Consider the following 27,705-nt stretch of genomic DNA (forward strand, 5'->3'; position numbering starts at 1 on the left):
TAAGTACAATTTTTTTTTAATTAAAATGTAGCTATTAAAGCATATAGCATTTCTTCTAGTCACCGTTTTTTTCCCAGGGTAATGATCTATTTCTCTTAGCAGCACTTCCATAATTTTCTAATTATCAAATAAGATGGAATTCATTCCTATTATACAACTGGGCTCTAAGGTCTAAAATAAAAATTTTAAAATGTGCAATCAACCTTACCTCCTAAATTGGTAGGTTTATCGATCAGTGAAGCCACCACAATCAGTCTGCTGTTCGATTTACCCAGTTTAGCAGCACGATCCTGAAATACCATTTCCAGGTCTAAACTAGGAGTACTGTTTTTCCAAGGTATAATCTTCTTCTGAACATCAGTCCATTCTGTCTGGCCATCTGTTTCAGCTGAATTTGAACCTATAAAAACAAGTTGCAGTCATATGGATATGCAAGTGGTAATGAAACTGCTGCTTCAGTAAAGACTATTATCTAAATGGTAATACTATAGACACCATTAGTCATCTGCTATTACTGTATGGCATATACTCTGCTCACGTAGACAGAAGTCTATTTCAGCTGATAAACATAGATATCAGATCAAATAAAGATGTATACAGCTACTACATAAAAATAATTATATTTAATTTAGGTTAGCTGTATTTTACCTATGTCTTGCTGAGACCAGTCGCTTGGTTTCAGATCACGAAGTTCCGTTCGAGAACGATACCACTGAAACGCCAGTGGCAAAGGAATGTCAGTGAATCTGTCAAACTTAGAGAGTGAAATCCACTCATCTTCAGCAAGCTCCGAAAGGCGAGGAAGAGTGTAAAATATTGTCTGCAATGTAGCACAGTGTTATTAGCAGAGAACCTCTCAAGCAAGCAGAACAGAAAATAAATTAATCTCTGGTAATGTTATTGCATGCACCATATATCTAGCATTCTATGATTTTAATACTTGTTTGGTACTTATGACTTACTAATATATCTCTCAATATTCACGACTTTACATATAGCCCTCTCTCAAACTTCCATAAATCCAGTCTCTTTCTCTCTCTGATTAGACCTTTTCTAAGGATCCGCACTGATGACCGTTTTTAAATTATAGAATACCAAAGAATCGATGCTGTGCTTCTCAGCATACAGATCTTGTGAAAATATTTTACACAACACTGAAAAGTTTTTGGATACCCTTACAAACTTCTATTAAAGAATGCAGATTCATTTAATGTCAAAAGGAATACAGTCAAAAGCACTAAAATCTAGTGGTAAAATCCAATACGTCACTACCAATACATCTAAGCATAATTTATCAAGGAGGAACAAACACACCCAAAGGGAAAGGCTGAATAAGACAGTTTAAAACCCAGATATTTTGTTTTTCCCAATTGCACCACCGAGGTAAAGGTTAAGATGTATCATGAATACATTTAAATACTTAAAGCATTAGCCCGATTTGGTTTTCTTGTTGTTGGGTTGTTCTGTTTTTCTTGTTCAAGATTTTCACTTCTGAATTTCATTGTCATATCTAGCGTATATAAGTTTTCAAAAAATATTTCAGAGAACATCAGTTAAAAAAAAACTAACAAATCCTTCTCTGAAAGATGGCACTGTTTGTGCAGAACCTATGTACCCTTTTTCACATTTATGTTTATCTTGTGTTCTAGTTCTTCTCCTTATCTTCAGCCTAGTTCTTCTCCTATTTTTATCCTCACCATTATTTTTTGCCTGGCTTCCCTCAGAGTTTATTCAGCTGTCAGTTATTTAAGCTATGTCAAAACGGATAGCTGAAAAATATGTTCTAGAAGTTACATATCTGTATTTCAAACTACAATTTAGCTAAGCAACCTCAAGTTACTTTTAAGAACAGACATCTCGAAAATCCTAACAAACTATATGCAATAAAGTAGACTAGAAGTAACTTTTCCAGCCACCCACACACAGATGGGCACACCATTCATCACACAATTCTTCTCAGTGGAGCTACGTTTTTAAACAATTAATTACACAATTAAGCTGCAGTCTTAGTCTTATATCCATCACGATTTAGGTGAATTTTTCAGAGTTTTAAATGAATAATATGTGTTCATTATTCATCCTACATTAAAACATACAAAGCAAGACAAAAATAAAGTTGTAAAATTACACAAATACAATGATTAGCAGTAGTTTCAGACATGCCTCTAGACTGTAATCCTCAATTGGATGAAACGTTGCAAAGAAGAAATGATCTTGAATTCGCTGCCAGTTCCTTCCAGCATTCCTGCAATTGCAGAAATGAACGCAAGTCGCACAAAAAAGGCAACATACTATTTTTTTAAATTGTCAAATTATAATACAGCAATCTCACTCTATTCACTAAATACTGTATAGGAGTGAGGACCCATAAAAAAAAAAAATCCAAAACCAAACCACAGCATTCAGGAAATAAGTTTTATTTATGCTTCAAGAAAGGCCCATAACATGTCTCCAAAGTCTATTATCAAATATCAAAAGAAGCAGGTTTGGCAAGAAAGGGTATCCCATCTAGGCCTCTAAAGGATACTGAACCTTAGCACAAAATTTAACTGAATTGTTATATTTCCAAATCAGTAAGCAGAAAAGCATGTCTATAAAGCTTATTTAATCATCACCTAAAATTAATTTCCCTATCATTTTTTCTCCCACAGAAGTTTTTTCCAATATTAACACCAAAAACATTTTCTATTTTTATATCTGAGAATTTACTGGTGTCAGGAAGTTTGGAAGAATTAATTTTATTGCTTCAAAACCCACCAGGTAAGAGAATTAAGCACACCTGACGGTTTATTTTTTTACACTACCTCTAAAATATGAGCACTGTTCAAACATGCCGCGAGTCTTTCCTCCTGTGCTTTAAGACTGCAATGCTACACTGAATTCTCACTTCATTTTCTTTCATTTCTATTTCCAAGTTTTGGTTTCTTTTTAAGCAGAGTTAAAAATCCATGAAGCCCCAGAGAAATTATCAAGTGAGTGGTAATTTTAGAAAATTAAACTCTGCAAATGGCTCACAAGAACAACGTCAAGCTGTTAAGTCAGAAGAATGTTACTTACCCCGTGCCATGCATGTTTTCCACTTGTTGAAGGCTAGATTCAATAACTGATGTCAGAGCTTCAAATTCTTCCACTTGCAACATTCTGCACATACCCCAGATTTTTTTAAGGGCAACTAACGCATAAAGTCGAACACTAAAATTATGGTTGAAACACCACTGTAGAACAACTGTGAGGGCTTTCTTCAAAGCTGGCTTCTATAGAAAAAACAAAGATAAAGACGCTTCTTTCATTTACATTAAGTCTTAACACACTGTTCACAAGTCAAGAAGTAATTGGCTTCTTCAAAAAACAGCCTTTCAGAAAGTCCAAAGCTTTAACAGTATATATATGTGCAAATACAGGCTTCAGAACATAGTCCTGATTTCCTTTATTCCTTCCTTCTCACTAGGGCACAAACTTACAACCACCCACTTACAGCCTCACCTGCATTTTGAAAATATATCCGTTTGCTTTAAAAATTATTATTCTGCATATGTTTTACTTCTGATCTTCTAGCCCCAAGAAAGCTGATGCTGCAAATATATACAAACACTAAAATATAACAGCAAAGCTTGGATTGCTACAGATGCGAAGTAGTTGATCTAATGTAACACCTTACCGTAGTCTATTTTACAGTTCAATAAAAAAAATAGCGAAACCCAAATAAGGCATTCTAAATGTAATATGGACTAGCTATTACCAAAGAAGTCCATATTTGAGTGTGGTTATTTTATAAAAAGATCACCTTTCAGGTTATCGCTGGCCAATTTCATGAAGATTAAACAAGAGCAGCAAGAATTACAAACCTGAGTTCACTTGCATGTTTAGTTAAAACCAGAGTAGCTATTCCAGAAAAAAAAAAATCACAAGCAACCAGGCCCTATGTATCCAGAACATCTGCCATTTAGTTAATTTTCCTAAGTTCAGTATGTTACAGAGGTGATAGGAAGAGTTAGTGTCCTCCATATCAATGGATACCTTAGTAAGAAGTAGATATTAAAAAAGTTTTGAAAATAGACTGCTAAAATGTTTATTATTTCAGAAAACCATATACAGTGCAACTGAACAGAAATGAACACTTGTAGTCAAACTGACCTTTTCTGAGGTATTTTGAAGAACAATGTCAAAGTGTAATAACACTGACAAAAACGTGCAGATGCTTGTTTTAAGCTTTTCTTCACCCTAAAGCAAGAGAATGTAACAAGAAATATCTTATAAAACAGTTTTATACCTCTAAGTTTTCACAGCATGTTCAGCAGATGCAATATCAACACTATTAAAAAAAGTGTTTCCACAGCAAAATTTACTAATATGCAAAGTTAGTATCATTAAGATCCAATTTTCCCTAACACATTATTTGCTTTTTACTAACACATCCATCAGAACAAAGTATACAGCAATGTGAATGAGCTAAAACGCAACCCAAATTCATGGTATTGCCTGCCCCCTCCAGCCTGCCAAACCCTACACCCAAGAGAAACCTCAGGGACTTTTTCAGTGCTCACTCTTTTCCATGTCACCATGAACGTGGGTATTGGATGCGGAAAGAATAGCCTTGCCTCAGCCTCACCTATGTTCTTTACTGGAAAAAATGAGTTTCCACACTTCTGTTCACCAATTCTGCTCACAGCTACAGTTCTTATTCTTCCATTTTGCCACAGCATTGCACTGCATGCTAAAGTATAGCTTATTTTTCAATGCAATCCTGAAAATCCTTTTCAGTGACTGCTTTCCAGGATAGCCTCGGATAATACAATCTGTATTCCTTTTTTCATAAATCTACATGCTTTCTGCTTGCTCTGTTTGTTTGAATGGGCCTACTGTGTTTCAGTACATTTGTTGTAAGCATGAGATCACTTTGATCCAATAGGTTATCATCTACTAAGATGACAGCAATTCCAACAACCTGAGCTCTTGGAAGGAACTCTGAAATATGAAAAGGTTACACCTCTTACAGCACTTCCCATTAGTTCAGATAGGCATGAGAAGCCATCTTTATGCATTTAAAAGAAAGTATTAAGTTGTAAACTGAAAGATTTCCCTCACCCCTTGCACAGAAAAAACCCAACCAAACAACAAAGCCTCAAAAGACCACAGCACACATCACTAGCAAGCACAGTTGTCTCAGCACGGTATTAAACATCTGCCTGCTTTAGGGCAAAAAACTTATATACAGTTTTCTGATTTATTTTTTTTTAATTCTTGTCCTGCTGTTTGGCTTTAAAAAAAAAGCAGGACCAACAAGGCTATCTGATAAGCAAGAAAATATCTACATTGAACTACTATGACTGGTGAGCTTCAGCAGAGGCACCACTGCATCTCATGTTTTCCTATACACTGGAGGAGATGCAAGTACATACATTTTCTACTCAGCACAAATGTACAGTGCTAACAAATTCAAGGATATGAATACAGACAATTATTATGTCTACAGGTCAATCCTTATAGGTAATTCCTTAAACAAGAATCCAAGACAAAAATGAAATGCTAATAATTCAGTTCTCCCCACTCAACTCTTTCGTGACTTTCGGGTACCATAATTCAAACAGTGCCTCCAGTTTTGGAACAATATTACAAAAGTCCGCTGTGAGAGAAGTCCGTATTAAAAGCTGCAAACTGAATATGGTTATGCTCCACTGACAAACAAGATGCAGAAGACAAAAGCTGGGTGTGGATACCACAAATAACTTTGCAGTATTTTCCCAAACTCGGAAACCAGGACATTTATGTCTTTCTGATGGCTCTTATAGTGGCAACTTCAAAAAGTACTCTGACTCCCTGTGCCAGTTCAACTCTGCCCAGAGCAGTACATTATAAAAGGAAATCTCTGAATTGGAAGAATTCACTTGTCTTCAGCTACTTTTAGATCACAAATTTCTAAATGTCTCAGAGTATAGTTGAGACTCTCTTCCAAGTTAATTTGATCTGCCCAACAACCCACTGCTTCTGAAGGAAAATTGGAATACAGAGAAAATAAAGTATGGGAAGACAAACTATATCCTCTTCACTGAAATTACTCTTCAGTGAATGCCAAAGTTCTTACTTACATAACAAAAGCAGTCCCAGAATTTATTAATGAATTGGGGGTATTTATGTAGACTCAAGATAATAATCCATTCTATGATATATTTCACAGATGCTTGATTGTTAGCAAATCCAGCCTGAAAAACTTTGTCAAGGGTTCCACACAAAAAATTCTGAGAAAACAAAAATCAGATAATCATTTAGTATATTGTCAGTTATTAAGTCAGAATTTTTTCTTCATGGAAAAGAACATTCTCAGTTTTATCATATCATAAATATTTTTAATACTCAAATAAAAACATTTTAGAACCATCTAATTTCTTAATACTTGTCGAATATTTTATTATGAAGATGAAACTAAAATTTCTTTTCTGCATGTTTATAAAGTAGCAATATTTTTACTGAAACTAATGAAAAACTTTTTTTTAATTAATGAAAAGCTTTAAATTAGATAGTACAGTGTTTTACCTAGCTTTAACAGGAACAATCTAGTCTCCTATAATGCACATATCACCAGCTTTCAGTGATTTCTAGAAATGAATCATAAATCCATGACTTCAGACCGCAAGTACAAAACTACACAAAACTTCTACATCCACCACAGAGATTACATGCCTTTTATACTCTGCTGTAATTTAACACATACAGTTTGCATTACACCAAATTATTCTTGAAAGTATTTATTTATTTAAAATTCATAGTGAAAAGCAATACCTGGTCAAGCTTTGGAAGAAGAACTAATAGTGTCTGCCATACCCGATTTTTAATTCTATGCTGTAAAGAGTTTGCATAATAGCGAGTTCTAGATCTGGATACCAGTTCATCCTAAAAGCAAATCAAAAGGTTTACTACATATTATTCCTTTAAAATTGAACACACGGAAATACTCTTTACTGTACAAAGAGAACATCTACTTCACAGATAGTATCCACATTGAATTTAAAGCTGAGAAAAATCTGTTACTTTCATTTATTTAGAATTAAATTTTGAAGTTTGGAAGGTTGAAAAAATATACAACTCCACTTAGTATTTTTATTTGTGAGCACAAAGAATTTAGGTATTAAGACTGTTCAGCATTTACATCCAAGCATTCACATTCATACCTACTGTATATGAACTATTAGAATAGTACTATATAAAAGCAGGCATGAAGACTCAAGCTTTCATTTAGTTACAAAAGAACTAAAGATCCGAAGTGAAGAGGCGAGTATATGAAAATATTTCTACTTTAGTGTCTACATTTAAAAAAAATGGGTTTAGTCATGCTATCAATTATATCAGCTTGTAACTACACTTCTAGTTTCAAGACAGAAATTGCCATTCTGCAACAAGGTTTTTTTATGTGAAAGAACAGATGAGATAAATGAAGCTTTAAAAAGATTTGAAATTCATGTTCTCATGTAGCTTAGGTTCTTTCCCTACATATTCGCTTTTGTCCCAAAAAACACATTATATCCAACTTAACATTTTAAAACTAAAATTATTTGGTCATCCAAGTCCCATACTAACATTAAAATGCAAATATACTTTATTTTCACATGTTTAGACTTCATACATAAGTAAGGAAATCACCTTGAAAACTCACTTTTCACACTCATTTGCTCAATCATACAGCATGAGTATTATCTACTTTTCCTCCAGTAGTTAATTGATAGGAATGAAGGACCACTTATTTCTTCTTTCTCAGATATAAGCAGAATTATAGTACCCGAATGCATGGGTGATGTTCTAACAGAAGCTGTAATGATTTACCACTGACCTCACACTATTGCCAATGCCTAAGTAGCTAGGATATAAAGGACAATCAGATCCCAACCTTCCCCGTTAATTCTGTTTACAAAAGTCTTCTAAGGAGATGATAACTCTCTCAATTCAAAAGGTAGTCTGCAATTGTTAAAGTGAAATGCGGTTTCTCAAAAGGCAGCCTAAAGGAAGATTCTTAATGCAACAATGCTTACGATTTGGATAACATTCTGTGACGTCAGAAAGTCCAGAAACTCCAAAGACAATTTTTACTGTTTTGGTTGGCTGAATTAGCTTCTGTCTCACAAGAAAAATACATTACTTGGCAAATCTAGACAGGCTATATGAACAACTGTAAACACATCCTGTTAACTATAAATACTTTTTAATATTTTAATAATTGTACTAACATTACATTTATCTACCAAGAGAAATGAAGTTTACTTTATCAAGTAGTTTGATGAAAATGTCTTCCATAAACGTCTTATGTAAGATATTTGATCCATCCAACAAGCACAGAAATTTAATAGCACAGACTCGAATGTAGTGATCATCTCTATTGGTACTGTAAAATATTAAAAAAATAAAAATCAAACTCTGCTTGCTGTCACATAAAGATTATTCTTCAATTATACACAATCACGAAACATCAAACAGCCGTCACGTCTCTAGTGAGACAATATACAAACATCCAGAACTAGAATTTTAATCTGTTCATCAGTGCTGATAAAGAAAACAGTGAGTTCCAGATAACCTGCCTCTGCTTCTATCTACATGTCCCTAATAGCATCTAAGTGTTTAAAATAATTTTCTACAGAAATAGCTGTATTATAAATAATTTTAAGTTGTGTGACTGTAAACCGTCATCTTAAAACAACTAATTTATGCTTACAGTTTTGGTCAAATATTCTAGTCCAAAACAACACTTGATTCCTATTACTCAGGGACAACTGGAATAATTAATGCCAAGAGCAGAATTAATGGCATTACATGTAACAAAGCATCACACAGGTGCAGACTGTCACAAACAAACATTTGGAAACCAAACTCTCGGGGGAAAAAACAGAGGAGTAGTGAACTTTGGCAGCAGATTTTTTAAAAGCTCAGGTTTTAGCAACTACTTCTCAAAACACTACGTTAGAATTATTTCTCTGACTTTCTTCTAGTGAGTAAGGATTGGAATGAAACTTAAAAAGAGCTCAATAATCCAGCAGCCAATGTGCCTGTTTCAATAACTGGGGGCAGAGCCTGTTGTCAGTACGCAAGCTAAAAAGGCCTGCAAACAACGTTGAAAAGCCAAGCTCCAAATCTGGCTGCATTAAAGTCTGAGTTTCTTAACTGTCTTGCCTACAGTCGTAAAGGTACATATAACCTTTGCATCCTAAAGAGTATTAGTTTTGCAAGGTGAAACAAGGAAATTATTACAGCCCCATTCAGGTTAACAAATGGGATACATTTTTCTGGAAAATAGTTAGCATGTTTCTACATTTTGTATCTGAATTATGAACACAATGTGAGGTATATCCCTTTTACCAATATTTTGAAAGGTTACGAATATACTCCTTGTAGTTCCCTTTCAACCTGACATATTCTATAACTAAAAGCTGACTTCAAAACCAGCATCTTTCCTATTACTGCATCAATTGTAATGAAGAACCAATTCACATCAAATTTCTAAGACATATCCTCAAAATCATTACCTTTCTGTAACAATATTCGCTGCACATTTTTCTCCAAGATTTTCTACGAAGGCATGAACATCCTGGATAAGTCTTCACAGATGAAAGAAAACAAAGCAACAAAATTAGCAAAATAGCATACAGAAACTGATCTCAATAGCTATTGCAAAGTTTAGAAGAAAACAAAGTGCACAAAATTGTAACAAACATAACCACAGGAGGTTTTTTTATACCTTTGATCTCTCCTAAACACAGTTCCAAAGACACAAGCCTCAGTGATAAGTTCACAATAACTTCCAGCATTTAGGAAAGCATTTGTCAAGGCACTTCCCTCCTCAACAGTAGTAAATATCCAAGATTTACAACAATGACTAAGGACTACATTGAAAACTCCAGTCTTTGTAGTGGACATATCTATGAGCTTGAAAATTATCTGAAAAAAAAGAAGAAAGAAAAGATTCCAAATCTGGTTTTCAGAAGTGCTAGAATTATTAGAATAATATTGCAGTGATATCTATTTTAGCAGGCCTGATCTTCTTTTGCATCCTAACTCTGCCCAGATTAATGCTTTCTTCAATCTATTTATAATTCCCTACTTATGAAGCAGGTAAATGGGCAACAACTGGCCCAGTACACAGTTGTGTTAACAAAAGATAAAACTGGTCCTTGCTCAATGTCATACCAGATGCTTTACAGAAATCTGCTCACAACTGGAACAAGCGCTGTTCAGCTTTCTTCACGAGTACAAGCCTGGTGGTTTTAAACAATCCTTACCAATTTAGAAAAAAAATTAGATATCAAACAAAATTTCTTCCCATTAGTATCCATAGCACTAATTCTCTTTGCTGGGGATTACATTCACGTTGAAATTAAAGTTCATATTTATGTATATTTTTTATATATATATATATATATATATATATACACACACACATAAATATACATATTTGGGGACATGATTTAGTAGTTAGAGACATGATTTAGCAGTAGACAGGTATGGTTGGAATTGATGATTGCTAGCGCCTTTTCCAACCTCATGATTCTATACTATATTTATGTTACATGAAATAACTATCTAGAACTTCTCCAAAAAGGGGGAAAATAAAACAGAACAAGGAAAACAGCCTCAAAATTTTTGTTTCCTCATCTCTTCGTTAGGGTAAGTGCAAGAGTAAATTTCCATTACAATGTAAGTTTTTCCTTGAAATTGCAAGCATTTGAGAGAGGAAAGGGAGCTTCAGAAGGAAAAGGTGGGATTTTTATAAACTCCCTTTTAGACAACATCAGTTAGAGCTGCCCATGAGAATGGCTTTCCAGAGGGCGTGCCAGCTTTTGACAAAAAAAAGTTTCTTCTCTTCCCAGCTCTGAAACCATACTTTTGTTGATGTGACAATTCTTTGATAGTAACTTTGTTTTTATAGAGAAATTTGTTCTGAACTGCTAAGGATTGAAGCACAAAGAAGATCATTAATGCACTTTGAAGGAATGCTTTCTGGAAAAAAAAAACCAACAAACCAACACCCCGCCCTAGAAACATCTGGTCTTTTTACAAATAATTCAAACTTTTATTTTAGTGCAAAGACAGGCCTGGTAACTTTCCTAATAATTCAAGACTACAGTGTTTCATCTGCAGGGAAGCAATATGAGGTTTACTATACATTTCTCAATCCTGAATTGTTTTTTAATTCTTTCATTAACATAATGAAAATTCAACACAAACAAGAGAACTCTGAGAAAATTACGTTCTAACACAATTAACATATGTACACTCACAAAGAAAAAAAGTGCAGCAGAAGAAATAAAGTCTAAGAACACAGTGCTCTGGGCAACACTGCAAAAGCCCTTCTGGATTTTACCATAGCAATATTCCCTTTTTTGGATCAAAAATACCTCTTTGTTCCACCTCTTCTATTAAAAAGACAGCGCACAGTGGCAGACAATATTAAAATTATTGCTTCTGTGACAAATTACTATCAGGTAGTTCCACCTTTTCTTTCTTTTTAGCTAAAACTATACAGTCATTGCAGAAGGGACTGCCAAGGATTGGGATAAGAAAAATACATAAGTTTGCACTTGCTTGGGAACTTTATCTTCATTTTCTTATGAAGGGGCAGAAGGTGGTTCAAACAGATGCCCTTTGTTCAGTATAGGAGACCTTCATTAGCTCCCTTGATGCCTGCTGTCATGGTATGTCCCACTGCAGACAATGGGATAACTGTCACACAGACTCAAGACTCTCAACATTGGCAAAAATGCACCTTATATAACACTTGAAATAACGCCAAAGTTAAGACAGCAATTCTAAGAATTTCAACAAATTTTAAGATCAAAGTAAAATTAACAACTAACTACAGCCCATCAGTAGTTACAACACTGAGCATGCACTTATCCATTATAGATAGTCATTAAAGGAAAAAGCTAATAGATTCCTAGAACTGAAGAGATTTTAACATCTTTGCATACCTATCTTATTTTGGCTTGGGTCCACAGAAAGACTACAAATGTGAAGCATTACTGTTTAAAATAGATGACGGTAACATTTATTTGAAGCAAGTTTTCAAGAAAAACAAAAAGAAAATAAGTTCGACCATATTTTAAGATACTTAAGGCTAATATGGAGATATCAGAGCAATTTTAAATAGCTAGGAAGTGTTCATTTTTCCATATTTTCTGAAAGATCATTTTGGAGGGTCTGGGCTGAAAATAAGGCTGAGACGTTTACCATTATTTACAGTTACAAGTGTGACACCAGGATAGAGCTACTTATGGTAACTTCAAAGCAAAACCGCAATCCCTCCTCCTACCATGATTTCTGTGCTAAGCGCAAAGCAGCACATGAGACTAAGTCTAAGCATACACATATACTGGTAACTAAAATACAACGTACTACTGCTCTGGTAAAAGTCTGGCAGTCATCATGGACTGTTCTGCACAAACATTTAATTGATGATTATAAGGGAAAAAGGCAAAAAAACCAAGAAAGTTTATTTAGAAAAGAAATAGTAAAAAAAACATGCACCTTCTAGGTGCATAAAGCCAAGATAAACCAACACTCCAGTACTAAATATGGTGCCAACTCTACCATGCAGTGTGAAATTGAACTCTAAGGTGACTACGATTTTTACTTTTTCTACACCTGGACCCTCAAAGAAAAAAACCAAAGCTTTAAAAAAAGCAGTTAAAGTTGGCTTACTCAATAGCATTTATCAAAGTTTTTATAGTTCTCACTTTTCATTTAACAAAGTATTTTCATAAAGACTAAACTATTAGAAAACAAGCATGATTTTCCCAGAATATTAATAGTTTCTGACAGTTCATGTGGCAAGTCACAAACAAAATATTCAAGAGTAAGTGCATGACGTAAAAGTAAAGACCAAAAAAACCCATTTTCCTGAATGCAGAAGACACTGAACACTCTGAAAATCAAAAGAACTGATATTTTTCATTTTCTGTGTTACAAGAACAAACAATGAATTTGTTTATCCTCAATTAATTCTCAGATCTTTTGTATTCAGACTCTCAAACTAATATATTTTTGGAAATAAAAAAAAAAAAATCACGACAATAGCAATAGGAAAAATGAAAAGTAAAATACATTTTTACATGCAGATAAAGGTTATGCTCACTTGCCCCAAAAGAATTCTTAAACTGACCTCTTTTATTTTGGCATACGCTTGACCCTTTGCACTCGCAGCAACAGCTAGAACCTCAGTATCAAAGACAAACTGAACAAAAGCTTTTAGATTGGACCAAAATATTAGCTGTGTGTTGCTCAAAGATGATATAATTTTCCACGCCAAATCAAATGCTTCTATGCAGAGAGACTCCGCTGAGTCTAGAAGCTAAAAAACAAGGGAAGAAAAAAAGTATTACATTTGACAAAAACTACCCCTTTAACTATTAATATTGAGCAGCTGTATCTTTTACCTTGGGAACAAGGACTTTCATGCAGTTGAACACAGGTAAAACTTGGTCGGAAGGCAGAATAGTTAAGGCTTCTAATGCAGACTCCAGAATTTTTCTTGCCCTTTCAACTGGAGATAATGACCTCTCTGAAGTTTCTTCATACTCTTGAGCCAGTGTTGGAAATGAATTTAAAACGAAATGAAGGCAAATCCACTGGTCACGAACATAGCACGCAACAATTTTCCCCCATCCCTGAGATGTTGTTTCTTCGCATAAGCTGTAAGAAGAATATTATTCTTAATAACATATGGTATTAATTTATCCTGCACATTCATACTCCACTAGGAACAGCTTAACTGTAGACACTCACTACACTACTTAAGATGCTAAAATTTACACAGGCTCAAAGAATGACTGGACAAGCTCATGGAAGAGAAATCTACAAATAAAGATTTTTTTCAGCACAGAAAAATCAATTCTGGGCTCAGGCAGTCTCATTAGTCAAACACCCAGGAGTGCATTTAATGGAAACATCACTATGTGCTGGTCGTCTTCTTTTTGTTAACCAAATATTTCAGTTTTGGCCCCCAGGCTTGCTCTGGGCTTCCGTCCTCCAGCAGTAAATCATTTGCATTTAAACTGTCTTGCACACATACAATGGCTTTGTGCACTGTATATGTATCTAAACTGGCATAAGCATAAGCAATATTCAAAGCTAACACTGGCTTCACAAGACTGGAGGATGGAGCAAAAAAACCTTTGGTTAATCAATTATGGCTGCTTTAATGTTTCAAAACATGAATGTTAAGACGAAAGAGCAACAGAATGAATAATTTGTGTCACTTTCATCTAGGCAAAAAGTTATCAAAGAAAAGAAAAGGAAAAGCCGGCATCTGAATCATTGCCAATCAAGTTTATTCTGGACAATTACTTAGCACAGACGTACCTACTTTTTTCTTCAAAGTAAGATGGCTTCTTTAATACTTCATTGAATTGAGAAAAGGAAATAAATCTCTTCAGAGCATCCACAGAAGGCAGAGATTCAAGGTGCACTTCAGGTTTCCGATCCATTATCTCACAAACTGCTCCAAGTGAAGCCATGCTAGCTACTTTTTTAATCTGTTCTTTAAGCTTCGGCTCCTAAGTAAAAACAAATCATACATGAAGAAACATGCACCAATTTGTTCATATATTATACAAAAAACCTACTGACGCATTTAATAATACTCCTATTTGTATCACCTCAAACATGAAGGTACCAACTCTGCATCATTCTACTGCCTTCTTTTCTTGCCCTGGGCATAATACAGGTTGCTTGGCTGGATCAGTGCCATCAATCACAAGTTGCAGGATTTATACTCTTTTCAAAGCCTGGAAATTACAGTCACTTATTCATTAAGTGCAGGTACCTAGCCTGACTATGATGGAACCCTTCTATCTTGTCAGGTAGCAGCTTATATTTATTGCTAGATTGCAGTTAGGAAAAAAACGCGAGTCTAGGTAGTCAGAAACCCAATTCAGCCAGACAGCTGAAATTCCAAATACCACGTGCTAATAACTCCAAGAGGCTAACACGTCACAATATCTACTATGATTATTTTGTACGATAAACATATATATAAGAGGCATGAAAAAAGTGTCAACAAAAAGAGTCAATAAGCATATAATTAACAGCATTTAAAAGCTCAACGTTATTTAAAATTCTTCAAGTTACTTTCAGCTCTCTAGAGCACAGAAAAGATTATTCCCATCTGTAATTAGAGCATTATTTTCCTTCTTAAACTGAAGAAGTACTGTACATGCATCTGAAGATGCATCATGACAATCCCATTGAATTCAAAAGAAGGTGATACAGGTCTCCAGTGAACACTCAGCTTGAAACATAAAATGTTCACTTTGAAATTAGTGGAATAAGTATATAATACACAGAGCCAAAGGGAAAAAAATTAGATCTTGCTCTTTGTTTCTTTAGAAAAGTAAACCTATCAAATCAAATACATACAATCTTTTAAACGTGTTATTTTAATGTGTTCCTCATCAATAATTCAACCTAGAAAATACCAAATATTATAATGCCCAACCAATGTTAATTTAAATGTCCTCCTTTTATAGAAGATATTATTTTTTCATTATCTTTTGAAAATGTAACTACTACAGGTATACTAACCTAATACATACAACTATGGGACAAGGAACATAACTATGAAAAAGGCAAAAAGCAGTGCTGAGTTCTGGAACTTCTTTTTCTCTTTATGTTCCAGCTTGGAAATTCAATATATCATTAATACAAATGGTATTTTCATTTAACGGTAACTGCCTCAGTAAGACTGGTTCATATTTGAGAAAAGAGCTTTTTAGTACACACAGTCTACCATTACAACTGAAGTTTTACTTCAGTCAGTTAGACTTACAAAAAATTTAATAAAAGGAAACAAAAGTACTAAAAACCTTAGCTCTAAGTATTTTACATTAACATTACACTGCCAACTAAAGGCACGTATACGTACAGGAATACATACACAGATACATATTTACATAAAAACTTTGAATTGTTTTATAATATAGTATATTTATATTAAAACAGAGTAAAAGATATTTGCACATTAGCTTTTGTGTAATATAATATGGCTTTTATATAATTATTTATATGTAATATAAATATTATATAGGCATTGCAAATAGAACATTTATCTAATATTTACAATCTTATTTTGTATTTAGATTTACTGTTGTAGATAATGTTAAATTACCTCTTCACAATTTCTCTCCTTAAGATTACGAATAGATGCATTTGTCAGGGACACAATGAAATTCTTGATAGATGGCATTTTCTTCCAGTTGACTTGCAAGCATAAATTCACTATTTCTGGAATTAAGGCTAAGTATAGATCACAACGATCCAGATCACCAACCTAAAAATGAGGAAACAAAGGTAAACTGCAGCACTAAGAGGAGGAAACTTGAAAAGAAAGAAAACTAACGGTAAAAACTGATAGCAGAAGGAAACCAACAGCAGTCATTGGAGTTGAACAACCTTCTATTTAATTATGTATGTAATATTATGTTTTATGACTTTTTCTTCTCTTCTTGTATTTGCAACCTTTCTCCACATATCATAAAAAACACCTTGTATAAAGCCAAGCACCACAGAAATCACATGAAGAAAGAACCTTTCTTTCTTTAGTTCTGAAACAAAATCTACCTTTGAATTTACTTACTTTCACTTAGTTTCAGAAGCTGCTCTCCTGATTCTTTAACTTCTGCTTGGACACAGAACCATTTTACATATCAATCTTCCATCATGCTCACGTTTTGAAGGCTGTCCACTATTGGATGCGTTTTCTTCCTTTATATTTCCCCTTCAATTTGTACTTTCCATAGTTTCTGATAAAGCACCCCAGCGCCACATGCTTCTCTCCAAGCTTCCACTCTTGCAGAAAGACATGCCTTCTTTTTCCCTCCAACTTAGAGGCTTTTTTCACTTTCCCAAGGAGTAAATTTTACCTCTGTTCATTATAATTTCTTCACACTTGACCACATAACTTTCTCTGTGAAGCCTCAACTGGTGTTCTTTTCTAAACTCACTCTTCACTAAATAGTTCTCAAAATGCCACTTTGCATTTTGTCCATTTCCTCAGTACAGTTGCCTCTTCCCTTCCAATCTTTCTGGTCCTCTCCCTTCAATCAAATAAATAAGCAAAACCACAACAAAGTATGTCTCAATCATTACTTACAGTGCTTAATTCATCTGTAGTAAGCCGTCGGAGAATAAATTCAAGAACACTCTCCACAGCTGTCATTAGAGATTTCCAGATAAAAAACAACACCTCATCTGTGTGAGCAGAAAAAAAAAAAGTATTAACATGCAGAAATACAATTTCTATAAGAAATTTATCATATCACGCAGATTTAAGTAAGTTGCAGACTCAAGGTTGTACAGCAGTAACTATTCAAATACCTAAGAATACCTTAAACCAGCCCAGGATCCTTTAGCAGTGGAAGCCATAGGGCTGAAAGAATCAAATCAGATAATATTCTTCACTGAGACTTATCATGAGTTAGTGAACCAAAAACCACAGAAAGCCACAAGACTAAAGCATAATTTTCCAACTTACACCGCACACTTTTGTCCTATTTGCATCCCTCAGTGCAAACAGCTTATTAATGAACCTTTTAATAAAGAACAAAAGTTTCCATATGCATCCGTTTCCACTATCTATAGAAATGCAAACTAGTTTTTGGTTGTTTTTTTGTGGTTTTTTTCTGATGTTTAGAAAGAATTCAGCTTTAGATATAATCTCACAAGATTTCAGTCAAGTAGCTTCCAGGCTTAACAGTGTAAACAAAAATGCAAGGTTATAACATGAAACGCAATCCTTTCACTAAGAAAAAGTAAGGCTACAAAGTATACCCCATGTGCATAGCTTTTCACAAATGAAAAAACACAAGTTTATTACAGCAGTGAGGTAGGTCACTCTGGTACTTAACTACAAATTCATTTCTATCTGTGCTTCAAGGCTGAGGGCCAAGCTGAAAGCCAAAGCAGTAACATACCAATATGAAAACAGAGTTAAAATACTCTGCATGACCATCTGGTTCCAAAAATATCAGTCATTATTTTCAGTATTTAGAAGAGTTACTCAGATGATATATCTGCTGTTTTTTCTGGAGTTTGCCCTGAGTTCCAATTCATGTAGTGAAAATATTATGAAATAGAAGACCTTTAAAAGGTAAAAATACAAAGGGAAGTTTGTTTTATAGAAGTTCCAAGTCTATACTGTACTTGCTCTCAATGTTCTCTATTAAAATGGCTCATTAAAATGGCACTTTTAATGCTTAATTTGGTTAGAACAGTTTAATTATTTCAGACTGACATCATATTTGAACACAAGTCTCAAATCACTAAAGCCTCTTCTGCAATTAAAATACAGGAATCCTTCAGATAAACATCCCTAGAGGTGTTCAGGGCCAGGTTGGACGGGGCCTTGAGTGGCCTGATTTAGTGGGAGGTGTCCCTGCCCATGGCAGGGGTGTTGGAATTAGATGATCTTAAGGGCCCTTTCAACTCAAACCACTCTATTATTCTGTGTTGGACAAAATCCAATTCACTACCAGTGGCTCTGTAATACTATCAAAAAATAAATAGCAAAACCTGTTTAACACAGTGAAGTCTAACAACACTACAGATGGCAGGACCTACAGAAAAATGCTGCTGATTTCAGCATCCGTTTTAGACATGTCCATTGAAGTATTCTTAAGTGTTCCCATTAAAGTACCCTTAAATGAAACACTTCCCAATTTTTGTTTTACAGGCTTAAATTCCTTTCTTCTTCTCAGACAGGAGTTTTCACCTGCTGTTTAATCAATACAGAAGCAAAACTTCCATATTTTACTGTATTACTCTTCCCACCCCTCAATGCAGTCAATTCACAGATGCAGAAACAAGATTTATTACTTGGCTCTCCTGTGCAAAACAAAGAAGCATAAAAACATTGTAGGAATTACTATATGAAAAGAAAAGCAATCCTTGTTTAACTTAACACCAAAAGACATAATATTACAAGTTCAACTCTGAAAGCCTCTTGCAAGATACTGACAATCAGCTATACCAGAATACCTACGGGGGTGTTCAAAAGGATGGAGACACTGTGATGCACAGCCTTGCCATACTTCAAGAACTCTTTTAGCAGAACTCAACATGCTAAGGCAGGCATCAAAATTCTCAAAGCAGAAGCAATCAATTACATCTACATAGCAAGCACATAAGGAAATAAGGCACACAATTTTCAGTGTTAAATTCTTATTATAAAAATACTGAAAAATTCCCCAAATAATCTGGGGACACAGAAAACAAATGCTAAGATTCCTCTGGTTCCAGTTCAGCATCCTAATTCATCAAAATATTATTGCAATTTTTCATTTGCTCTCAGGAAAAAATAAATAGGTCTATTCTGGTTACAAAAGGACCAAGTTCTAACACAAGGAGTAGTAAGGACTCCATACCTTTTGTTCAGACTCTCCTGAAAGACCTACAAGTTAAAAGCACTCCATCTGTTAGGGCTAAAACTTACAGTCAGATCAGCAGACCCATAAGCGGTACCCTTTCTTGCTTCTAAGCAACGTCAAACTAAAGCAAGTCAGCTAAGCATGCCTACTGAAATCATGCCTAATACTGTGAAATAGCATCTTTTGCAGTCTAAAAAGTGTTAGTTGAGACAAAATATCTACCAGTCAGCTCAGTAAACAGTATGTCTGGCAGAATCACTTTATGCACTCAGGGAAGGCTCTGCCTGCTCCTGTGGCAACTAAGCAGGCAAGTCTGAGTTTCTGTGCAAACTTCTTTCTAAAGCGTCTAAATGATTTATGGAATCCATACCATGGCAAAGAACACACCTATGAATATTTGTAACTCGGTCACCATCTCCAAATTTTAACTAACTGTTGATCTAATCCTAATGGATAACACTTTTTTTCTCAGAAGCCTTCCCCATTCCCAATTTCCAGTCCTTGAGACACCTTCAGAAAAGTTCCTGTAGGAATGGACCCACAGCTCAGTTTCATTACATATATCTCAGACCATCAAGTTTTACATTTACCACTTCTAGGCTAGTATTAATCGACAATATAGCCATAAAACAGTTAAGTATCTTAGTTTTAGTTAGACTGTAATTAATAGAAGACACAGTATACTGAAGATATCACTAACCATCTTGTGTATTGGAACATTTTAATGAACGAGTCTGCAATAACTTCAAGAGAAGCTGTAGGCTTTTATCTGTTTTCAGTGTTGGTATGTAAGCATTACTGCCAAGTTTCATCAAGACATCCAGAAGAGGGTTCAAGAAAGCCTCTAGTTCAATCCATTCTATGTTGCTTTTTCCACTACACAAAAACAAAAATTAAAAAGAAAGTCTTCTTCTCAGTAACTGCCTTAAGTGCTGAAGTCACTTACGGAAATAAATAGGACACGTTTCCAAGTTAGTTAACTATCTTTAGAAATGTTACCCAGTATGCTTGGAAATGATCAGGCTGACTGAAAGTGTATAGAGAAAAATGGACAACTTCCTGAGTTGAACAGGTTTCTTCCGGATCCTTCACAAATGAGGGGGTTGAAAAAAAGAGAGAAACATAAAATAAGATGTTTCATACTTACCTGCATTCATTCCTCATCTGCTCCACATCTGCGGCCAACAGAATCATTGTAGCGACAAGCTTAGCTTCAAACCAGTCAGGCATAAAGCAATTTTCTCCTGATTAAAGATATTTTAAGGTTTCCACAGTATTTAAAAAATACCTTCATATTAATTTTAAAAACTTTTGGGTTTATAACTTAGTAAAATAAATTTGTATATATCAACAATTAATGCTAACAAGAATATTACTGCTTTTTTTTTTTGCATTATTTTATCTAGATATAAACAACAACTGCTTTTCCTTTATGCCTCAAAGAGGCTAACCTCGTTGGCCCCCATGCTTAATAACTTTTAGGCAATATAATAGCCTATATTATGTTATTAGCTCTCAACAGACTTTTCTATTGCTTTAAAAAATACATTAGCATATTCAAATGAAATTAACCAAGAACATAATTCCACTATGTTTCGTCAGAAACATCAGCTGTTATTTTGACGAATTAAAAAGCTATATGAATAAATAAAACTATTCTGTCAGAAGGACATAAACTCTAAAGTTTTGCTTTTAAATCTTTTATGAAAGGACTACATCATCACACTTGTAAAATTGTTTCTTAAATAGTAGTACATAAGCTGGTTTTACACTTCTTTTGATTGCTATGTTTTTGGCTTTGGGAATTTAGAAAGCTAAACACACTTTGGAGGTCAAATTCAATCAGCTGGACACAGCTGAATTTTTTCTCCACAGACCTGCTTATAAGCTAAGATTTGTATCGAACCAGAGTATTACAAACATCACTTTTTAGAGATGAACACAAACGTTTGCCATGAAATTACAGACTGTATAGCTCAAGGACTAAACAAATATTTCAGGAAGGAGAGAAGATCTGCCAAAATTTTTAGCAATTTACTTTAGAATATTAATAGAAAAAATTGCTTGCAACTTTTCTAACTATATCAAAACGTATCAAATGAAATTTCCTAGGCTGCAGGACACTTCTGAGCCTATTTCTCATTAGCAAATTCTGCTCTGGCTTTTATATCTCTTAGACCTGTAAAATTAAAAAAAGTGTTCGACTTTTCACATTATAAAACTATAGAAAATTTTATACAACTGAAGTACTTAAGTAGAAAAGTTAAAGTACTCAAAAAGTCAATTTGTCATTCTCTTCAAGGTATCTGAAAGAAAATTCTAAACTAGGGTTATAATAATTTAAAACGAGGCAGTGAAGAAAGAAGTCTGTTCAGAATTTATATGCATATTTATTCAGAATACAAAGAACTTTCCTTGGTTATAACATGTGACAGGTCGTCTGCAGCAAGCAGTGCAAGATCATAAGAACACCACTACGCAGGAAGGCGTGTAATGAGCTACAAAGCTGCGTAACTACTCGGCATCTCTCCATAAACATACTTGGTCATTTTGCAAAGCTCTGCAGAGAAAGGCTACAGAATCTGTAGCTATTCACATTCCCTCTTGCTTTCCTCTGCCCCGCATGCCTGCATTTTCACACACGACCAAAAAAGTAACAGAAGAAATCTGATGTATGTAATTCAACAGCATAGCATTAAAATTGACTATTAAGGCTTAACTTCCAATTAATACTGCAGGCCTGTATTTCACGAAGGAAAACTGGATTTAGAAAATAAAGTTCAAACTTAAGAATCATGACTACCACAGATCAGGTAAAATTCAAATAGTCATAATGTAAGTAAACAGCTTTTTTAAAGTCCAAAGGATTTTAGTAATATTTTTGTTTAAATTATCTTCAAAGTCTTTTTATATTTATAAACAGTTAACTTACTTTCAGATGCTGGCGTCTTAAGGTATTCCCCCACAAGACTGCGGACATACTGACACAGTGTTGTTGGCTCTTGATGTTCAAACTCAGAGGTTACAGACTTTCTGAAGCATCCATCATTCACTTGGAACCACCTGCAAAGCTAAATTAAAACCAGTGTGTTACTATTGAATCATACCTGCCACCTCTGTGCAGACATTACCAGCCTAACAGTACAACAAAAGCACTGTTAAATACAAGTGACATGAACAAATCCACACCATGAAGTGTAGTAACTTTATCTGCCTACTTAGTTGACTATTCCCCCCTAATTAACATCATAAAAGGTTCTTCCAGAGAGTAATGGATAACACCCCGAAAATTATTAGTACCATATAAGAAGAAAAAAAAAAAAGGCTCTTAAAATTAAGCACGACCATTAAAAATTCTCTTCTTAGAAGGGCTTCTCACAGCCAAGCACTTTCTAGTGAGAGCTCAACAAACAAGAGGGAAAGTGCAGCACACATAACAAGAGGACACCGCAAAAAATCATTTATTGTTATATTGCTGTACAACTAATCAAACTTATGGCTATGCATTCAGTTGGCTCCAGTGTATCCTCTATATCAAATTACTTCTTCTTTGAGGCTTTTTCATAGCATTTTGCATCTTGAAAAGATACAAAACATTATCTGGAAATTTAAAATATACAGTCTCGCTTTACATGATAGGCACACTTTTCTCTTTGATATTACCCTGTTACTCCTGCCAGTGCTGGGTTCATTCAAACAACATGCAAATCAGATGCAGCTCTTATACGATTCTTTTGGCCCAAATACTGTCCCATTCAGAGATCAGGATTCACATTATCTTGGACGGTAATTTCAGAAGTAAAAGAAGGGGAAACATGCTTCCTACTAACAGACTAGCCCTCTAAAGAGACAGCAAACTTACAAAAGTGTTCTTTCCCATTAAATGAAATTTTACAACAGATAGCTGAGGGGAAATAAGAAGAAAGTAGCAACAAAGAATACATATAATGTACAGAAATAGCTGCATACAGAATCCAATGAGAAACAGCAGCTTCAGCTGAGCATGTTACATCCACCTGGTATCCTTAAGAGGTAGACAGAGAAGCCCAGCTTATGGCTCTGTGGATTCCATAAGGTTCCCTGCTTTGCACTCTCTATGAAGTTACCAACCAGTCTAGAGGAATGAACATGGATCCCCGATGGATGAGATTACACATACTAGTACGGGATAACCAACAGTGACTTTAGTTCTTATAATATTGGCAAATGATCCTAAATACTAAACGATGCAAAAAACTGTGAGGAACATACAAAGTCTCTTTAAGGACCAGTATTCAAGGACCAAAAATTCTGAGTAAAACCTGATTCTGATTTGCATTTCAATATGGTTACACACAACAGCTGCAATACCTACACAAACTCTACGGAACAGTGAACTGGAGCACACAAGCCCTGAAGGAGATCGTAAAAAACTCTGCCTCAAAAAAGAGCTTTCATCTGAAGGATTGAGAATTTCTGCAGGAAGAAAGAACTCCTATTTCTCTCCCTGCTCACCTTACCTTACTGTCAATCACTTAGAATTCTTCTGCTTTGAATCTGCTAAAAAATTTATTTAGGATTAGCATTAATCCTGCCATAGAATTAAAAAACCAAAACAAAACACAACACAGTCATCAAGTGAAATATGAATTCGTCAGGATTCCACATCCAGAAACACCAGAAAGTACCAATGCAAAAGTAGCTAACTTTTTAAATATTAGATTAGCAATAATAAATCATGCATTTGTAGAGGTATTAAAAATGTCTAATGAACGTAAAACGAGCTTCACTTCTCACCTCCATCCATAACATAGTATCTCTCCGTAAAGACTCCTCTGGTCTAAGGGACAGAAGAAAGCTTGACATTTCTGAGAGAGACACTTTCTCCTGAAGAAAATAATCACAGAATCACAGAATCACAGAATCACAAGGTTGGAAAGGACCCATTGGATCATCGAGTCCAACCGTTCCTAACACTCCCTAAACCATGTCCCTAAGTACTTCATCCACCCGTTCCTTAAACACCTCCAGGGAAGGCGACTCGACCACCTCCCTGGGCAGCCTGTTCCAGTACCCAATGACTCTTACTGTGAAGAATTTTTTTCTGATATCCAACCTGAACCTCCCCTGACGGAGCTTCAGGCCATTCCCTCTAGTCCTGTCCCCTGTCACTTGGGAGAAGAGGCCAGCTCCCTCCCCTCCACAACCTCCTTTCAGGTAGTTGTAGAGAGTAATAAGGTCTCCCCTCAGCCTCCTCTTCTCAAGGCTAAACAACCCCAGCTCTCTCAGCCGCTCCTCATAAGACTTGTTCTCCAGCCCCCTCACCAGCTTTGTTGCTCTTCTCTGGACACGCTCCAGAGCCTCAACATCCTTCTTGTGGTGAGGGGCCCAGAACTGAACACAGTATTCGAGGTGCGGTCTCACCAGTGCCGAGTACAGAGGGAGAATAACCTCCCTGGACCTGCTGGTGACCCCATTTCTGATACAAGCCAAGATGCCATTGGCCTTCTTGGCCACCTGGGCACACTACTGGCTCATGTTCAGTCGGCTGTCAACCAGCACCCCCAGGTCCTTCTCTTCTGTGCAGCCCTCCAGCCATTCTTCCCCCAGTCTGTAGCGCTGCATAGGGTTGTTGTGCCCCAAGTGCAGGACCCGGCATTTGGTCTTATTAAACCTCATCCCATTGGTCTCGGCCCAGCAGTCCAGCCTGTTCAGATCCCTTTGCAGAGCCTCCCTACCCTCCAGCAGGTCGACACTTCCTCCCAGCTTAGTGTCATCTGCAAACTTGCTGAGGGTGCACTCAATGCCTTCATCCAGGTCATTGATAAAGACATTGAACAGAGCTGGACCCAGTACTGAGCCCTGAGGAACTCCACTTGTGACTGGCCTCCAGCTGGAGTTAACTCCATTGACCACCACTCTCTGGGCCCGGCCATCCAACCAGTTTTCAACCCAGGAGAGTGTGCGCCTGTCCAGGCCAGAGGCTGACAGTTTCTGAAGCAGAATGCTGTGAGAAACTGTGTCAAAGGCTTTACTGAAGCCCAAGAAGACTACATCCACAGCCTTTCCCCCATCCAGTAGTTGAGTGATTTTGTCATAGAAGGTGATCAGGTTAGTTTGGCAAACTAATCAAGATACAATCATTGCCAATATAATATACAACAGATAACATCTGTGTAATGACTCAAGAAGTTTGCTGTCATCTGGCAAAAGTTTCAGAAAAAAATTGACTTTCTCCTCTCCGTGACTTTTGGACCAACTTATGTCTACCAAGAAACACAATTTCGTTTTCACAAGTAATAAAATCTATCTGAAACTTAATGAATTACTAGAATAATAATTCTAGTCACTCAAGATATCTTTTAAACAAATGTACATAAAAGAGTGAACCTTCGATATCTATTATTTCTGTATTTCCAAAAGGAAATTCCACTCAGACAAGTTTATAGCCATAACACACAACACAGAATACAGTCAACTCATCTAGAAAGTAAGCATGTTCTAAGAAACCAAAACATGAATACTTTGACTACTGAATAATTAAGGTCTTGCTATTTCAACATTAGCAGTAGTTAGCATTCTGATATTCTGAATACTTTTATTCTCTTAGGTATTTAAGAAACATCCATTTAGTTTCCATCTGCTAAAAGCTGAGTTTTTACAGTGGATATTATAAGAGGATACTATTCCATAACTACTGCATGAAACCCCAACAAAACATCAACGAATAAAAGGTAAATGAAAAATACATCTTCTGAAAGCCAAAGTAAACAGGGGCATATCCACACCTACACAGAACAATTTAATAGTCAATTAAAAAAAAAAAACCACAAATGCAGCAAATCAGTTGTCTCCTACTGTATTTAGCAGCTTTTTTTTTTTATTTGTGTTTACCCTGTAAAAGCCTTAGTGTATTTCTATTACACCAGGAAGAAAAAAAAAATTAACTCACCACAACTGTCAAATGCATAGCTGTTTGAAGAAGATAGCACTGAGCAGCTCCACGTAACAAAATCTGATGTGTAATCATAGTACACTGAAGGACATCTCTGGAAAGAGGAAAAATAGCACTGCAGAAAACACACACCTAGGAAACTTAAACATTTTCATGTATTTGCTAATTATTAACCATTTCCAATATATTAGATTGTATTTAACAAACCAATTCTAAGTATAACACAATCATCACCTGATCAGACAGCACACAATCTGGAACCAAGACTACTGCTGTATATGCTTTCAAAAACTGATATTAAAACTTGGATAAGCATATACCTAATAAGATAAGAAGCACAAGGGCAGGGCAGCAAAACAAAACCAAGCCTAAAGGAACAATCCCTACAAACACATCAGTTCAAAATTATAATTAAATATTTGCATTTCTATTCCTAACAAATACAGAAATAGAACACATTTGCCATAAAATTCTCACTCTCACACAAAACTGAAGAGAAATCTTCAATGACCTTTTATCAGCAGAGATGTCTGACTTTTTTTGCCTTTTTTTGGTAAATTACTTTTATCTAATATCCCTTCAACCATCAGTAATATTTTATTTGAAAGCTCGCATTTTTATTAAACTGGAATAATTACTGATTTTTAGTGGTTGTAGAAAGTGAAAGCAGACACTTAAGAAACATAAGTGTGAGTATTCAATATGCATGCCAAGAACTTTCACCTAGCCTTTTATTTACAAGTCTTTCAGTTTTGTGGGTTGTTTCCATACAGCCTCAACTGCCACTGAGCAAGGTTTTACAGTAAAGGAAGAAGCTTTATATGTATCAGTTAAAAAGGATGGAAGATCAGAAAAAAATTATGCCAAAAGAGAAGCAATGACAAAGGAATGAAATTCAACATACACATTGTTTAAATTGCACAGAGAGATAAATACATTGGATCATTAATTGCTTTCCTCTGTGAATTAGACATAAAGGACACAGAACCTTCCATTCCTGTGCACAGCCATCATATCCTCCCTGAAGTAACAAACATGAATTATATCCTGTCTCTCCAGACACGCAGCACATTTGTTTACAAGAAGTCTGTAAGAACACAAGGCAGTGCACATTTTACCTTAAAGCATGAAGTCCTTCAGTGCCCAGTATTTTACAGGCAGGGATATATGCCAGAGCCATAGAAAGAAACAAAATGGGAACAGCACACCAATGCCTACTTGTCATCTTCTGAATAAATTTTAACAGGAAACTACCTTAAAACGAAAGCAAACAAAACAAGCAATCTAGAATGATTTCATGTTTTTCAATGCATTTAAATGACAATGACTGCAGCAGGACAGTGTTACCATCAGTACTGAAAATTAAGTGAAATA

General features: G+C 35.4%; 1 protein-coding gene across 2 annotated transcripts in view; it reads right to left on the reverse strand.

The window, feature by feature from the left end:
* Nucleotides 1-27,705, reverse strand: part of TARBP1 (TAR (HIV-1) RNA binding protein 1) — a 40,853-nt gene that overhangs the window by 5,548 nt on the left and 7,600 nt on the right. For both annotated transcript variants that reach the window (XR_008449108.1, XM_054062423.1), the window contains exons 7-27: nucleotides 27,450-27,585; nucleotides 26,329-26,425; nucleotides 24,174-24,263; nucleotides 22,330-22,468; nucleotides 20,545-20,641; nucleotides 20,098-20,273; nucleotides 17,126-17,223; nucleotides 16,142-16,303; nucleotides 14,338-14,531; nucleotides 13,413-13,668; nucleotides 13,139-13,327; nucleotides 9,719-9,918; nucleotides 9,507-9,578; nucleotides 8,251-8,371; nucleotides 6,778-6,888; nucleotides 6,087-6,236; nucleotides 4,135-4,221; nucleotides 3,058-3,254; nucleotides 2,164-2,245; nucleotides 649-820; nucleotides 209-400 (exon numbers count right to left, since the gene is read on the reverse strand). Coding sequence is in view for 1 of the 2 variants with exons in the window: in XM_054062423.1 (XP_053918398.1) it covers nucleotides 209-400; nucleotides 649-820; nucleotides 2,164-2,245; nucleotides 3,058-3,254; nucleotides 4,135-4,221; nucleotides 6,087-6,236; nucleotides 6,778-6,888; nucleotides 8,251-8,371; nucleotides 9,507-9,578; nucleotides 9,719-9,918; nucleotides 13,139-13,327; nucleotides 13,413-13,668; nucleotides 14,338-14,531; nucleotides 16,142-16,303; nucleotides 17,126-17,223; nucleotides 20,098-20,273; nucleotides 20,545-20,641; nucleotides 22,330-22,468; nucleotides 24,174-24,263; nucleotides 26,329-26,425; nucleotides 27,450-27,585 (3,018 nt within the window). In the remaining variant the exon portion in view is untranslated. The remainder of the gene's footprint in view (nucleotides 1-208; nucleotides 401-648; nucleotides 821-2,163; nucleotides 2,246-3,057; nucleotides 3,255-4,134; nucleotides 4,222-6,086; nucleotides 6,237-6,777; nucleotides 6,889-8,250; nucleotides 8,372-9,506; nucleotides 9,579-9,718; nucleotides 9,919-13,138; nucleotides 13,328-13,412; nucleotides 13,669-14,337; nucleotides 14,532-16,141; nucleotides 16,304-17,125; nucleotides 17,224-20,097; nucleotides 20,274-20,544; nucleotides 20,642-22,329; nucleotides 22,469-24,173; nucleotides 24,264-26,328; nucleotides 26,426-27,449; nucleotides 27,586-27,705) is intronic.

This window comes from Cuculus canorus, chromosome 3 (genome assembly GCF_017976375.1).
Source record: "Cuculus canorus isolate bCucCan1 chromosome 3, bCucCan1.pri, whole genome shotgun sequence".
Taxonomy (NCBI): Eukaryota; Metazoa; Chordata; class Aves; order Cuculiformes; family Cuculidae; genus Cuculus; species Cuculus canorus.